Genomic DNA, 16,894 nt, shown 5'->3' with positions numbered 1-16,894 from the left:
GCAATTTTTCAAAGGTTAAGATTTGAGAATATTTTTAAGAGTATGTATTCCAGAGGAAATGTATGTTTTCCAGCTCTTATGAACTGAAATATTTTTTAAAAATACCCATTAGTAAAATTATAGTAAAGGTTACGATATTTTTCATGTTTTTTTTTTTCTTTCTTTCTTTTTAGGAAACATTTCTTTAAAATCATCAGTAGGACTCAGACCCAGAGGAGGTTTCTGCTGAAGTCTTTCTCTAAATGCCCTTTTCCACTTCAGCAAAGTACACATTTTCTCTTTTCCTAGAAGTGATTCCATAGCACCTAAAGGGTGGAGATTCTTTTTCAGTCATTCCAATAAAAATTACTATGAAGGAAAACAGCTAAGTGTGTGCATACGCACACACACACACACACACACACACACACACACACACACACACACAAATTTAAGCCAATCATGTTTCGAGACTTCCTGAGTAAAGGTCGGAACTTAAAGGAATAATCAGGACGTAGAGAAGGGACACAGAAAAGATATGGTCCATGCAGGTGTGACTTGGAGAGAAATGCCACAGGCCTGGAGTGATAAGACAGAGGCCCTGAACTCGGAGCAGAGACAGATATCTGAAGACTAGAAGGAAGTCATTTGGAGAGAATGCTCTTGGAAACTGAGCCAGCATTTCCCTTCTTTCCCTTAAACCTCATTTCCTCTTTCCCAAGAACCTCAGAACCACTTTCTTTTTAATTCTGCTTTCTACCTCCACGCCCCATTCCCTTCCCCACACCTCACCTCTCCTGTACCTTGGTGTACCAGTGATATAGCAGTGGCTCTTAAGACAACGCTCCAGTAACTGTTCAGAAGTCTTTTAAATGGCAGGACAAGCTTCTGCCTCTTACCCTTCCTTGGGGAGCATGTTTGAGAGTGGGGTAGAAGATGGAGGCTGAGCGCTGTTCAGAACATGGTTTGTAGGAAGCCAAGAGTCAGCCACCAGCCTGGGACCCAACATGGGCCTGTTTGCTTGGCTGCTGTGCCTTCTGTAAAACATGGGCCCTCCTAGTCAATTACTAGTGGAAGAAAACTAGGAATCTGCACCCTGATTCAGAATTGAGGTCCAGTCCTCAGTGCTGTCAATTAGCTGAGCCACCCTGTTCTCTGGCCCTCAGTTTGCTCATCTAGAGAGCGAAGGCTCTGGTCCCTGCCAGAGCTGCCTCTGTAATTACTACTGGTAAACTCAAATGTGTTCAGCACTTGGCAGCAGGCTCTGGGATACATAACCTGATCTACCAACTAAAAATTGTTCTTCAAAAAACCACTGCCCTTAAATAGAGGGTGTGAGTCCTGTTTGAACATGTAGGAAGACTGTCTTGTGGGTGCTTTCTGAAAATGATCACCTTTCTTCTTTAAAGGATGTCTGGAGGGTTTCCATCAGCTCCCATGCTAATCCACCCCTATTATTTAATCATCAATCACAGCAAATTCTTTAGTCCATGGAAACCGAAATCCTTTGATAGTTTTTTCTTCTCCCAGTTTTAGTGGAGATCTGGTCCCTGTCCCCTCCAGCATTTCAGAGGCCATAAAATAAACATGATGCCTGCAGTGCCCACCAGAGGTTCTGAGGTTCAGCTGCACATTCGGACTCACAGGTCTCCCAGAGAACACACTTGGCCTTAGATAACTCAAAAAGACATAGGGTGGAGTCACCACTGGCCTGTATGACAGTGTCAAGAGTTCATCTCTACACAATGTATTCATGTATTAAAACATCATATTGTACCCCACAAATGTGTACAATATTTGGGTATCAATTAAAAAATAAGCAGTTAAATAAACAGTTCATCTCCCTGGAGCACTGGTATCAATCAAGCATTATTAGTCGGCTTTGGTGTTAGGCAGGTATAGACTCCTCTCATCTCCCAGGTTTAGAGAACAATGTCTCTGTAATACCTCCATGGGTATAGATTCCAGGAACCTCACAAAAGACAAACACTGCTGAAAGTCACCACAAGTAGAGAGAACCAAAAGATGGTGCCCCACCAGATATTTTTAGTTCACACAACTCAACACTATAAAGCATACCTTATTCTCCCCATTTGGACACAGGTGATAATAAGCAGTAGTGCCAAGAATTCCTGACTCCACTGTTCTACTCTTTTACAACTGTCTCATTTTGAGTGGAATTTCTGATTTAGTGTGACTATGACATAGTTTTAACATTATCAGAGTGTATTTAAAGGAAATATAAAGTCCTAATGTGTTCTAAAGTACAACAGTGTTTCTCATATAATAATTGGTCTTTTCTGTAGTTATTTAAGAACATATGTGCAGGATAAATTAGCAAATAGAGTTGGACATTGGAGGGGCACGCTTATAACCTCAGATAACTTGGAAGGCTAAGGCAGGAGGATTGCAAGTTCAAAGCCAGCCTGGGAGACTCAAAATGATCCTGCCAAGGAAAAAAGAGAGAAAGATATAGAGAAGGAGAGGAAGAAAGAAAGAAAGAAAGAAAGAAAGAAAGAAAGAAAGAAAGAAAGAAAGAAAGAAAGAGGGAGGAAGGAAGGAAGGAAGGAAGGAAGGAAGGAAGGAAGGGAGGAAGGAAAAGAAAGAAAGAAAAAAGAAAAGAAAGGAAGGAGAGAGGAAGGAAGAAAGAAAGAAGGGAGAGAGGGAGGGAGGGAAGAAGGAAGGAAGGAAGGAAGGAAGGAAGGAAGGAAGGAAGGAAGGAAGGAAGGAAGGAGGGAAGAAATAAAAAAAGAAAGAAAAGAAAAAAGAAAAAGAAAGAAAGAGAGAGAAAAAGAAAGAAGAGCCGGGGATGTGATTCAGTGGTAGAGTGCTTGCCTAGTATATGCAAGGCCTCAAGTTCAATCCCCCGTATTGCAAAAAATTAGCAAATGCATTGAAAATACCTGGCATATACTAGACAGTCAGTAAATGTTCATTGAATCTGCCTTGTATTTCTTAAATTGGGAGGTGAATCCAAACGATTTCTTTGGGCTGTAGCTTGACCACTACTCTTCTATGTCATGTGACACAGAGTCGCAGCAGACCTTTAGCTATATGGGGCTCCAAGTTTTATAGGTCTCCTTACAGAGTGCATTCCTAAACCACAATCCAATCATCATTGACAGCAAATACAATACCTTTCAACTGTAGATGGATAGGCAACAATGTAGTAAGCCTTGGCATTTCTGGCTCAAGTTAGGCCGTCCACATCACTGTTTCCCAAAAGCAGCTAGAGGACAGAGGCTCGCCAGACCCAAGGCAGGAGGCTCACAAGCTATAACTGGAGCTAGTGGGGCCCTCTCCTTCCAGAGACCACATGGACGCCAGAGAATTCCTCTATACCAGAAGACAGGGCTGGAGAAAATGCCTTGCTACTTACAGTTGTTCAGATGAGCAGGCAGAGCACACACTGGAACGACTGGAAGATCAGTAGACCAGGCATCAGAGGAGGGTGCAATGCCCCAGGTCCTTCATGGCCTGCTTCACTCTCAGGCTCACGGACACCTTCTCACCTTTGCATCTCCCCACCCCTCACCTCGTATTTTAGTTTTTGTACTTGTGATTGAACCCAGAGATGCTCTACCACTGAACTACATTTCTTTTAAAATTTTATTCGGAAACAGGATCTCACTAAATTGTGGAGGCTGGCCTTGAATTTGCAATCCTCCCACCTCAGGCTCCCTAGTTGCTGGGATTACAGGCAAGCACCCCTGTGCCTAGCCCTTCCTTATTCATCTTTAGATGAGTGAACTGCTACCAACAGAATGCTTTCCTCCCTGCTCTTCAAAGTCTTGGGCCTTATCTCTTGAGGTTTTGGAGAGTGACCATCTCTCTGATGTAATTCTCAACCTCTGAGAGTGGCCATTTACAGAAGTGTTCATTTCTTCAAATATTGGAGCGTATACATATGCCAGATCCCGCTCCAGAGTGAGAGTAGACAGTGATGTGCGTGCCAACTCTCCAAGGATGAGAAAACCATGTAAGGTGAAGGGAAGAAGAAGAACAGAGACCAGGTATTTGTTCCTGCCTCCCCTGCTGAGCTGGGTCATTGTTCTGAGACTGAGTCTAAGGCAGTGTGATGTGGGAGCACATGAGGTGCATTAGCACCAGAGGAGAGTCAGAGAAACCTCCCTTACAAGGCCCTCCATGCCCTTTCACTTTCTCCTGGACAGAGGCAGATAGGTGGAGACTGTGGAGCATCACTGGAAGGAAGTGAATCATCACTTGGATTGGGGCAGGGGAGGGAATCATCAGAAAAACACATGAGCAGAAAGAGATAATAATATTATAATATTCAAGTGGGGTCCATTGTCCAAATGTCTCTTATATTCACACTTTGAGGATTTAAAAATAAATCCTGAAGACCTAGGATAATAACAGAAAAACTTAAATATCCTTGGAAAACAACAAATGCTATATGATGGAATGAGAATTATGTACGATTTGGAGCATATTGTACTGTTAATTGTCTTCAGTAAGAAAATGGTGAAGATCTTAATTTGGCTGCAGAGAGACACTTTCTGTGAGCCCTGATTCTTCTGATTTGCTTTCATATTCTAAGATATTCTTTGCTCTAGGATGTCATGTCTTTTAAGCAGAGTCATTATTTTTATATTTGGTAAATATCGTCGAGGGCTTTCTACACAGAGGAGAAATAAGACAGAGGGTCATCCTTTGGGATGCTCAGGGTGGCCAAGGCACTAACTGATAAAAGCAGCCAAAGGATGGCTGAACATTCATGCCAGTCTGTTGGAGGATGCAGTTTTTGGCTTGGACCCAATGGGGAGAGCATATTGTCCCCCGCAAAAGGAAGGAAGCTTCAAGGATTCCTCCCATCACCACTTGGGGGCAGGACACCACAGCTGGTAGGGGAATGGAGAGCCAGAGAGAGAGAAGCTGGAGTCCCCAGACAAAGAAGGAAACCAAACCATACCTGGGGTAATAAATAACATGCAACGGGCATGTTACAGGCAATTTTAGATGAATTATTTTAATGGAGAGAATAATTTACAAAAGTTGAACAACACAGAACAGATTTTTCATTTGGGTACTAAAGGCCCATTAACATGTGAATTCCAGAAAGATAAGGACTATGTTTCATCTACAGCTCTATTTTGGCCACCAAGGTCTACGAAATAGAGGACACTCTTAGTTTCAAATACATGACTCATTTTCCTTGTTAAGCAGTGTCCTATCCTTCCTCTGTTAATAAATTTGGCATTAAGTGACACAGAAGTAGGCAATCGAATCAGATTGCCTGGGCTCAAATCCTGGCTGTGCCATTTGCTGCTAGCTATGTGACTTTGGACACGCTGCTTGTCTCCATTCACTTAACTACTGAACAGGGATAATAATAGTAACTACCGCATAATCATCATGAGACTGAATTAAAGGTGTTAATATATGTGAGGCACTAAGAGTTGAGCCTGATACATAGTGAGCTATCAGAGTATGCTGTTATTGTTGCTGCTTTTTAAGCTGCCTCTCTCGTCTGGAAGAAGCAGAGTGTCCTCTGATTGGCCCACATGTCGTGATTGTGGGCTCAGAAAATATGTGTTCAGACCTGCAGGAATTATGAGACCTTTGATGATTTACCCCAGCTCCTGCCCTTGAATAGAAGAGCACATTTCCCAGCCTTGAGGGTGAGGAGAAGAGCACTATAGTGCTTCAGGCTCTCCCCAGCCTCCTTCCCTAACCTTGCTTTTTGCACTGTGAGTTGGCAATTGACAACAAATCAGAATTCTCAGAGAACATCCCAGGAAACATCCCAGGGACCTTGCTCACCTGAGCGAAATCTTTCATTTTGTTTTGTTTTAGCTTAACTAAAGAATTTCTCAATCAAAATTGATTATTGTTCTTTTTTATTTTGTAAAATTGTCACCAAATTAAAATTTGACTAACTGAACAATTGTACCCAGTTTTACGCACCACCCATATGACACTAACGTTATGAGTACTTACCAGTTGCAGAGGCTGCAGCGGTAGCTCAGTAGTAGAGCTCTTGCGTAGCATGTCTGAGTCTCTGGGTTTGATCCCCAGCACCATGAATAAGTAAACAAATACTTACATTTATAAGGCGAATGAGAGGTATCTCTGATGATCCAGTAAAAATGATGCAAATATGTCAACAAGAGTGAACCAAGTAACATTCATGTTTCCCAAGAATGGGAATGAAGAGACCAAGAAAAAACTCAAGACGAAAATTATTTTTATTTTTATTTTTATTTTTTTGGGTACATGCTTGATTGCTTTTAATATAAATACTAGTAACTATTTTGGAAACCTAACAGTTGCTTGTCAGATAATTTTCTTTTTTTAACTTTTATTTACTTATTTATTTTCATTGATTTTTTGACAGTGATAAATTTTTTAAAAAAATTATTTTCATACATGTATATAGGGTAATAATGTGTCTCACAATCTACCATCCTTCCTCTCCCCACCCACCCACCCTCCCCTCTGTACAATTCAAGGTTAAGAGGAAAATTATTTAATATTGGTATTTTAAAAGTTACAAACAAGCCCTTTAAAAGAACAGCCACTCAGGTAGCTGTCTTTTTCGCAAGCCATAGAAGACATCGCCACCTACTGGCCTCAGAATTTGCCCAGCACTAGGAGGGGCCAGAGAGCAGTGGTCAGAGGCAAAGTTGTACAAAAGACTTAACCTCTCAAGTGGTTTTGGTGTTGATGCCACCTAGATGCTAATCACCTTTTCCACAAGGAGGCTTGGACCCTACGGAGGCTTCTTGTGCAAAACAGACTTGGTTTCTATCAAGGGAAGTCACGGAAAGTGATGTGATCTTGGGCGTGATCCTGAAGAGCCAAATCACTATCTAACAAAGTGGTTCTCGAACTCCTCTGCACATTAGAATCCCTGGGAGTTCAAGTAAGCCCCATGCTCAGGCATGCCAAACCCTCGAAGTACTTGAGGACAGGCCCCAGGCGTTAGTGATTGGTAGACCTCCCCAGGTGATTTCAGCGTGCAGCTGACCTCCGCTGCAATCAGGGTAGCAGCCCATCCCCAGCTGGCTTCCCCGCAGCTGACTTCAGAAAACCTTCAGCCCAATGCAGAATTCCAGCGGAATGACATGGAGGTGTGCCTCTCCCTTCCTAATTCTCTCTTAGGACTGTGTCTAGAGGACGCCTTCTGCCAGGCAGAAGTCCCTACATGATCATTCAGATATCCACACACTAAAAAAACCCCACAGCTTCATTAAGGTATAATTGACCAACTATAGATATATAAAGTATACAGTCTGCAGCTTTTGACATGTGTATACATGTGAACCATTGTCACAATCAAACTACTGAACATATTCTTCAAGACTGAGCTGGAGCCGGGCACAGTGGCATGTGCCTATAATCCCAGCAACCTGGGAGGCTGAGGCAGTAAGATGGCAAGTTGGAGGTCAGCCTCAGCAACTTGGCGAGCCCCTAAGCAACTTAGTGAGACCCTGTCTCAAAATAAAAAAAATTAAAAGTGCTGGGGTTGTGACTCAGTAGGTAAGCACCTTTGGGTTCAGTCCCCAGTACAAAAAAAAAAAGAAAAAAAGATTGAGCCGGAGGTGTCTCGTCCCATCCATGCTCCTGTTGTACCACTAACACTCTTTCCACACCAGGCATTGTGCTGGGTGAGTAGGAAACAGGCTGACTGAACATAACCTCCCCTGGGAGAACTGATTACAGGACCCAGCAGGACCAGGGGAGGGAGTACTTCCACTTGAGAATATGGGGAGGGGTTAGAGACGGGGGAAGCTGGCCAGAGGAGACGGTGGCTTAGCTGGTCTAGTCGGAAGTGTTTATTTAGTGCCATGGTCTAAACGTTTTCTTCCTCCTGTGGCATATACCTGATATAAGTCAACCTAAGAGGAGAAAAGTTTCATTTGGCTCCGAGTTTCAGAGGTTCCAGTCCAAGGTCACATGGCTCTGTTGCTGCGGGCTCCTGGCAGGACCTATACCATGGTGGGTGTATGTAGTAAAACAAACTGCTCACTTCAGGCAGCCAGGAAGCAATGAAGAGGGGAGGAGTCAGGGCCCAACATCCCCTTTAAGGGCAATGACCTCACTTCCTCTAACTTTCTTCCTAAAGGTTCCACTGACTTCCAGTCCTGCCAAGCCTTTAACACATGGGCCTTTGAGTGATATTTCCGGTCCAAACTACAGCACCCCATTCATGAATCAAATCCTAATGCCCAAAGTGATGGCATTAGAGAGTGGGACCTTTGGGTGGTGATTAGGTCTTGAGGATGGAGCCTCCTGAGTGGGGGTCGTGCCCTTACAAAAGAGGCCTGAGAGATCCCTTTCCCCAACGTGTGAGGTCACCACGAGAAGATGGCCATCCACGAAGGAGCAAGTCCTCACCAGACAGCAGATCTGCCGGCATCTTGATATCGGACTTCCCAGCCTCCAGAACCATGAGAAAGGAACTTTAACTATTTGTAAACCACCCAGTCTTTGGTTGTTTGTTATGACAGCCTAAACAGCTGAAGGAAAGGGGCGTTCCAGGAGGAGAGATCAGGAGCAAAGCAGGGCTGGTGTGTTTAAGAAACAGCAGGAGTGGGCAGAGTGCTGCGCCTGTGGGGAGGGTCAGGAAGCCGAGCCTGGGGACCAGAACCGGGCCCCAGAGTCCAGCTGATTCTATGCACTCGGGCTCCCAGTGGAGAATGCATGAGGCCTTCAGCGAGCGAGTGTCCTGATCCGATCTGCATCTTAGAAAGTTGGTTCTGGCAGCCCTTCAGGGTTGTAGGACAACCAAGAAACCAAAGGTACCAGTGAGCAGAAATAAATACATTTTAGGCCATAGTATATAAGAATCAAAAGCAACCCAGAATGAAAAGCCCACTCTCCAGAAGAGTTTCTCTTCCTCAAAACCACCCACCAAAAGTTAGGCTTCATTCTAATTATATCCACTTATGCCATATGCCCACCTGCAAATCGCTCCCTGTGGCAAGGAGGGATGAGGTTTCACTGTTTGCCATGGGCCAACCAGGGCCAACCCCTGCAAGGGGAAGTGGGATCAGACCACTCAAAACGCATGCCTGCTTTGCCAAGGTGGAGGAGTGGATTCCTCACGGGGGTAGCATCCAAAAATATCCAGAACTCAGTAAATATGTTGGGTAATCCAATACCCCCAGTGGGGACAGCAGATGTTAACCACTCCATTTTGTCATGTTTGCTATTTAAAACAAGACTTACTATGTGTATCAGCAAAAGCCCAAAACTCAGAAAAGGACACCATTTACCAAAGATAATTTATTGTTACCTTTCACAATTAATAGTCAAGAACAAAAAATAATAAAAAATATAAACACTTTGCAAGACAGACATACACAAGGGCTCTACCAACATTAAAAAGCCTGTTGGAGGTGCTCGCCCATATTCTTGGGTGTGTGTTGGTGGCCACAGTTAAGCCCCTGTCACCAGGACAGGCTGTGGCCCTGTGGAACCTGCATTATCAGACTGGTCATCTGGACTCCTGGGAATGAGCTGCCTGCAATTTCAAGGGCACCTCAAGCTTCCTCCTGCTTCTCGGGTCTGTTGTGGGAAGGACTTGCACTAGAGGGGGGTGCCCGTTGCTCACGGAGGAGGGGAACCCTGGGAGAAGGTGGACCCTGGATGCCTCCTCTGATTCATCTTCCTGGCACAGCCTCCTTGGCCTCTCTCCCTCCTCCTCCTAGTCATGTTCTTTTTCTCTCAGCCTCTCCATGCATTTCAAAAAGGGGCACCCCAAGGTGCCCCAAGATGGCACCCCACATTACATATGTCTACTCTCAGTCTTCTAAATAACATCAAAAACTTCCTGGATTCGCAATGAGTCCGTCTGATAAAGCTGCAAGGCGTGTCTTTCCTGTCTTGTTGGGGTGAGACCAGGCCTCGGCTATTGGCAATCCAACGGTGGCCAGGAGGGATAGGAGCAGGTTCATTCTGATCTGTCAGAGAATGAACCTTAAAAGAGGGCAGGCTTTGCCCTCTCCTGGAAGTGCCATGGCTGAGGAGTCAAGAGTCTCCCAGGAGGAGTGGCTTATGCCCTGTGGACTCAAGGACAACGATCTCCCAGGAATGAGCGATGGCCAGAGCTTTCCTCTAGGTGGGAAATGGTTATTGCTGCCCTACCACAAAAACAAGAAAACGACAACGACAAAAAGCAACAAATCATTGTCTTAGTGCTTTGTACTGATTGGAGAAAATCAACTATCTTACAAGTGCAAACAGCATCGGTGCATTTGCATTTAATTTCGCACTTCTCAGCGAGCTGTTCCTCGCAGTAACGGACAGCTGTCAGGCAGGAGGGAGGCACTGTGGCCAGACCTGCAGCGGCCCTCACTTCTTTACATCTTTCCAAACACTCGATGTAATGGCATGTATGTTGGGCCACCGGCCAGGGAGGGTTCCAAATTTTTATCATTCTGGACTGAGAGAGAGAAAGCACGAGTTAAAACTCTTAGAGAAGAAACTTTCAACCAAAACGTAGAAGAAAATTTAGATTTGTAAGTTATTCACATGATTTGAGATCTTCAGCCTTTCCCCCACTCTTTGTCTTTGTTTCCAAGTTTTGTTTTATTTCGTTGTTGTTTTGTTTTTCGCAGTGCCAGGGTGGAACCCAGCTGCTCTACCGCTGAGCTACACCGCAGCCCTCTTTCTGTTCTTTGAATCATTTCTTCCCTCGACTCTCTTCCGTTTCCTAGCTCCTTCCTGGCCCCTGTGTCTTCGTCATTGCCCCTTCTTGCATCTCAGTCCCCTCGTCTCTCTTGGCCCCAGAGTCTCCTCTCACAGGTTTCCTCTTTTTAATGTTTCATTCAGCTCACCCTAAGTAGTGCCACCTGTGGTTACCTAATACAAATCGAAGGAGTACACCTATTCTTCTCGAAAGTCCTCCTCGGGAAACAAAATCCCATTGGCCTAACTTGCCTTATCTCTTTAGAAAAGAACTGAGTTGCCAGGTGTGGTGGCGCACGCCTGTAATCCCAGTGACCAGGAGGCTGAAGCAGGAGGATCATAAAGTCAAAGCTGGCCTCAGCAACTGCCTCAAAATCAAAAATAAAAAGGGCTGGGATATAGCTCAGGGGTAAAGCACCCTTGGACTCAATCCCCAGTACCAAAAAAAGAAGGAGGAGGAGGAAGTAGGAAGAAGAAGGAGGAGGAGGAGGAGGAGGAGAAAAAGGAGCGGGGAGAGGGAGAGGGAAAGAAGGAGAAGGAAGGAAGGAAGGAAGGACAGAAGGAAGGAAGGAAGGAAGGAAGGAAGAAAAGAGAAAAGAAAGGGCTGAGAGACCGATGAGGATTGGATAGAACTACCCTTATATCCTGACCTAGGACCCAGGAGCTTCACAGTCTAGCAGTTGGCATCTCAACCACTGCAATCAGAGCCGCAGAAGTTGATAATTTAAAGGGAACTTGCAGACATCTAAATTAACCCATTCTTTTTACATATGAAGAAACAGAAGGCATACGGATAAGCCAGGTGGTGACTATTTACAAGAGCAGGGAGCTTTCTCCTCGATCTTTCTCTTTTGATTAAAAAACGAAACAAAAACAAAAACAAAAACCCATGTGCCTTTCATGGTGGCACACACCTGTAATCCCAGTGGCTTGGGAGGCTGAGGCAGGAGGATCATGAATTCAAAGCCAGCCTCAGCCAAAGTGTGACTCTAAGCAACTCAGTGAGACCCTGTCTCTAAATAAAATACAAAATAGGGCTGGGGATGTGGCTCAGTGGTTGAGTGCCCCTGAGTTCAATCCCTGGTACCAAAAAAATAAATAAATAAAAATAGAAAGCCCCCGGAGAAGCCACGGATTGAGGAGGACACAGCCATGGATTGAGGGGCCCCTACTGTGCCCTAGGGTGTTTCATTCTGCAAGGCCAAGGAGGAAGCCCGGACTCACCTAGTAGTCGGGGCGAGGCACGCCTCTCTGGTTTGCATAGGGGTTTTGCACATGGATGTCTTTGGAGGTCGATGTTTTGACTTTGGGGAAGAGGCTCCCATCAGCTCCGAGGTTGCTGAAGCCCGTTGACTGCATTTGTAGATTTTGAAAGTCATTGTCAATCAATTTCTGTTCTTCAATATGATTCTTCTTGTTCTTTGACCTGTAATCCATAAAAGAAATTAGGATCTGACAATGGCAGAGAGTTCCTCAAAGTAAATGTTAATGTTCTTTCTTAATAATATTTTTTAAATTTTGAAATAGTTTCAAATTTACACCATAAGTTACAAAAATATGTATGTTACAGAATTCTCATACGCCCAGCACCCAGATTTCCCGACTGTTAACTCTTCTGAATCAATAAAGATTAGATCACACACCTGATGTCCCATCACTTGTAATAATTCCTTTGTTATTTCATTTTATGTAGATCCCCTACATTTAAAGACCTTCCCCTCATAAGCCCGAGGCATGAATATCAGCTGATCTAATGTCATCATGTAATTCCACTGGTTCATTCAAATTTTGCTAAGAATGTCAGTATTCCTTTTTTTTTTTTTTTTTTTGACACTAGATATTGAACCCAGGGGTGCTTACCATTAAGCCACATCCCCAGCCCTTTTTCTTAAATTTTATTTTGAAACTCACAAAGTTGCTTAGGGTCTCACTAAGTTGCTGAGGCTGGCCTGGAACTTGCCATCCTCCTGCCTCAGCCTCCTGAGTCACTAGGATGACAGGCGTATGCCACCATGCCCAGCAGAATGTCAATATTCTTAAGCATAATTTTCAATTATTTATGGAAATAATAATAGGGGTCAAAGAGGAAAGATGATTTGGTTTTTCATCCAAGCAGTTCCAACGTCCAACGTCTACAGAAACATCTTGGTGAATAAAATGAGTTCAAGGTATCAAGGTCTTGAAAAGAGAAATAGGTTCTCCTGGGATCTCTTGTGGTCCCTCAAGGATCTCAAGTGAGGTTTGTTTTTTTTTTTCCTTTTTTTTCTGTAGTGCTGGGGATAGAACCCAGGGCCTTGATGCTTGCAAGGCAAGCACTCTACCAACTGAGCTACCTCCCCAGCCCAGGAGTGAGGTATTTAAAGCCAAGCATAAGCATGAGTAGTGAGGGAGGCATTGCTGCCCGTCTTTCCTTCCTGGTCCACAGGCCTGGTCTTGCTCCTGCAGTGCCCTGCACAGTGGGAGTGGAGGATGGGACCCAGGCTGAGATGCCCACAGGGTTCTCCCAGCTGGCAGTCACCGAAGCCTTAGTCACATGGGGAATGTCCCTCAGCTTGTGATCCTGATGCCCAGCCCAGCCCACAGCAGAGCCCCTGCCCTTCCACATGCTCTTGACTGAAGTGGCCAAGAAGGGCTTCCCTTCTCTATGAAACTGACAAGAAAATAAAAAATCATGCTTCATTCTCAAGAATCATGACTTGGTAGCTGAGTCAGGAGCAAGCCTGACTCTGCTGCAGGAAGGAGGAGCTGAGTGTCACTGCTCTCACGGGGCCACAAGGTTCCCTAGCCACACTTTTTTCTTCTATCATTTTCTTTCTTTTCTTTTTCCCCCCCCAGTATTGGGGATTAAACCCAGGGACACTTTACCACTGAGCCACATCCCCAGCCCTTCTAATTTTTTTTTTAATGCAATAAATAGGATCTTGCTAAGTTGCCAAGGCTGGCCTCAAACTTGTGATCCTCCTGCCTCAGCCTCCTGAATCACTGGGGTCACAGGAGTGCACCATGTTTCCTGGCCTTTATAGCAACTCTCGAGGACCCTGAAGATTCAAGACGGTCAGTCCTAAGAACAACCTTGCTCCAGATCCAGAAATGTTCTGGCTCTCTCTCTGGAGAAGGGGAATTGGAGACCAGGGGGAACGCTCACGCAGCAAGTTTTCAGGTTTAATTCCTTATAACTGAGTCTCTGGGAAGAGTTAACATCAAAATGGAACAAAAGAAAAAAAGAAGAAGCAAAGGATTTTAGGAACCTAAAATCTGTTATCCTCTCCAATTATAGTGGGAAAATACCTATTTTGCAAAATATAAGGTATGAGCTAAATGTTAGAAAAAAGTAACTTGTTTTCTTAGCAAAGTAGAGCCCACTTGGCACATATAGAATAGAAAAGAGATAACAGCAATCTCCTCCCTGCTGATGGGAGGAACTTCCACATACCTAAGTACTTGTTGAAGAAATGAATGGACCCTATTCCATCTCCCTTAAGAGAACTTAGGGCACCAAGCTGAGAAACAGCCACTTAGGCACAGGCTTCTCCCTCTTTGAGCCCAGGAGGTTCTGGGTAGACCATTTGCAGCAGACCAGGGAAATGACTTGGTAAAAATTGTATTTGATGGCATCAGTGGAGTTAAAACTGTCAATAGAATTCTTAATGACAGAAAAATGACCACTCTGTCCTATGACAGTGTCAAGCAAACATAAACCTCAACAGAAGTTTTTTTAAACACAAAGGATGCAAAACTGTGTATATAATATCTTTTTAAAAAAATCTGGAAGGATATGTACTGAAATGTTCATTGCTTTAGGATGGTGGGTTCTATGGGTGGGTTTTTTATTCTGCTCTTTTCCACATTTCTGTTTTCCTGATTTTCTTTCATGATCATGTAGACTTACACAATCAGAAGGAAATTAAGGTAAGAAAAAACAAAGTGGTATCAGAGAGGCCTCCCCTCAGAGGTCCCCTCTCCTGCCCAGGAGAGACTAGGTGTGTTTAGAAAAAGGAGTGTCCGCAGGAAAGGGAAACTTCCATCCCCGTACCTGGCTAAGCAGATCAATGAAATCAACAAGCCAAGAATGAGGATGCCGGCGATGGTGCCCACAATCGTGAGGATCAGCTGGAACTCTGAAAGGAAGAAGAAGAAAGTAGGAACAACCTTCAGCAAACTGTCCCCAGATGTCTACTGCACACACAGGCCTGTGTGTTCCCGGGGCTTCTGGTTATGAGGATGATCAGACTCTGGTCTCTGACCCCTCAAGAGCCAAACTGGGTAGGTAGCCCTGCCCTTACCATGTCTTCAGAACTCAGCCTGAAGAGGTACCCTTACCAGACATAAGGCCATAAATATGAAGGAGGCTGATGGCAATGGGGTCTTCCAGGGCTTTGTGGGAAGTGGGATCTCAACCTTCCTTCCCTTATTTCCTTTGCTTGCCTCCAGGCCTCCCCTTACTCATAAGCTAGGGACACCAGGTTGGGGCTAAATTTGTCATTATGGATGCACCAGGTAATATCTTGACAGTATCAGTGAGGAAAGAGTCTGGAGGTCCGTTAATGCCCATTCTGCAGCTCTGAGTAGTGCCATTGACACTGAAATGTGACTGTAGGGTGGCCTGTGAGTGTGACCTACATACCAGATTGAAAACACTTAGCAGAAAATTAATACTACTCCTGTATGATAACATGTTGAAATGATAATTGGAATTTTATTGGGTTAAATAGAATGTTAGTAAAATCAAATTCATCTGTTTCTTACTTTTTAAATTCTGCTTGAAACTTTTAAAATTTATAATGCAATCTGTGACTCACATTATAGTCCTTTCTTTTTTTCTTTGTGGTACTAGGGAGGAAACCCAGGGGGCTCTTCCACTGGGCTACACCCCCAGCATTTTCTTTTTTTTTTTTTTTTTCTAATTCTGAGGGTCTTGCTAAGTTCCTGAGGCTGGCCTCAAACTTGTGTTTTTCCTGCCTCAGCCTCCCGAGTCACTGGGGTCACAGGTGTGTACCACATTATCTTCCTACTGGACAGCACTGCTTTAGGCCTCTGTCTCTTCCTGCCACCTCACTGCCACCTCACAAATCCACCTGCAATCTGGGCCTACAGGGCCATAGACCATAAAATCTGGGAAGGATCAGAAAGGTCACCTGGTCCAAATGCCTCATTTGATTGATAGATGTGTAAACTGAAAACCCAGATGGAAGACATGACAGCAAGTCCATCCTTGCAACCAAGAACAGTGGAAACCCAGAGCTCTCAGCACCGCCTCTGGGGCTGGTGGCAATCTGATGGGCATATTTCCAGCACCTTGGACCACTGAGCTTTGGTTCATTGTGTACATTTTTAAATTACTTAAAATTTCAAGTTAGTATTGTCCCAATGTGGTGGCAGTAAAGCATAGTAGGAAAGAAGCAATAGAATTTTTCATAACACAAAACAAACCAGTAAATAATTCTGAGATGAAAAAATTTGAACATTTAAATGTCTAGTTTCCAGGTCTGCTCACCTATAACCAACAGTTTTGAAATATACTTTTATCATTTCTAGTAGCAGAAACTTCATATTTCAGCTAATATGGGAATCAATATAATGACTGACGATGCCCTGCTATGGGCTGGAGTAAGTTCAGAGTCACCAGTTCAACCCTTGGTCTCAGTTCTACTATTATTATTATTATTATTATTTTAGTCTATTATTTTTAATAGCAGAAGTGCTGCTATTTATAAGGGTGAACATGGGATGCATGTCCCAGAAGACAAACTGTAAGCAGACTTTTCTCTATGAAGGAAGCAGAGACTTTGAATAACTGAACAGGCTTTCAAATGTGGTCAATGTTTATATATATATATATATAGTGTGTGTGTGTGTGTGTGTGTGTGTGTGTGTGTGTGTATACATATATATACATACATGTAATTTTTGGTTGTAGATGGACATGATATTTTTATTTTATTTATTTATTTTTGATGTGCTTCTGAGGATCAAACCCAGTGCCCCACACGTGCTAGGCAAGTGCTCTACCACTGAGCTACAACCCAGCCCCTCAATGTTTATTTCTTGGGTGTTTAATAACTTATTATAATAGCAAGATTCATACTCACGGTCTTCACAGTCCAGACCACTGTAGCCAAATGGACACCTGGAAAACAATGAGAAACAGGAAACCATGTTTCCCTGTGGGGAGCACACTGGAGTTCCCACCCGCCTCTCCATTTCTTCCTTTCATTCTGCATTCCCTGGCTCCTTCTTCTCTCATCTTTCTCCCACTCCC

General features: G+C 44.1%; 1 protein-coding gene across 1 annotated transcript in view; it reads right to left on the bottom strand.

The window, feature by feature from the left end:
- Positions 1–9,747: 9,747 nt before the first annotated feature.
- Positions 9,748–16,894, bottom strand: part of Muc13 (mucin 13, cell surface associated) — a 30,047-nt gene continuing 22,900 nt past the window's right edge. Inside the window, exons 11-14 of the mRNA XM_047565483.1 lie at positions 16,725–16,762; positions 14,669–14,753; positions 11,860–12,061; positions 9,748–10,390 (exon numbers count right to left, since the gene is read on the bottom strand). Of these exons, the coding sequence (XP_047421439.1) occupies positions 11,860–12,061; positions 14,669–14,753; positions 16,725–16,762 (325 nt within the window). The 3' untranslated portion in view covers positions 9,748–10,390. The remainder of the gene's footprint in view (positions 10,391–11,859; positions 12,062–14,668; positions 14,754–16,724; positions 16,763–16,894) is intronic.

The sequence above is a fragment of the Sciurus carolinensis genome, chromosome 9 (assembly GCF_902686445.1).
Source record: "Sciurus carolinensis chromosome 9, mSciCar1.2, whole genome shotgun sequence".
Classification (NCBI taxonomy): domain Eukaryota; kingdom Metazoa; phylum Chordata; class Mammalia; order Rodentia; family Sciuridae; genus Sciurus; species Sciurus carolinensis.
This window is presented reverse-complemented; position numbering and strand designations above follow the sequence as displayed.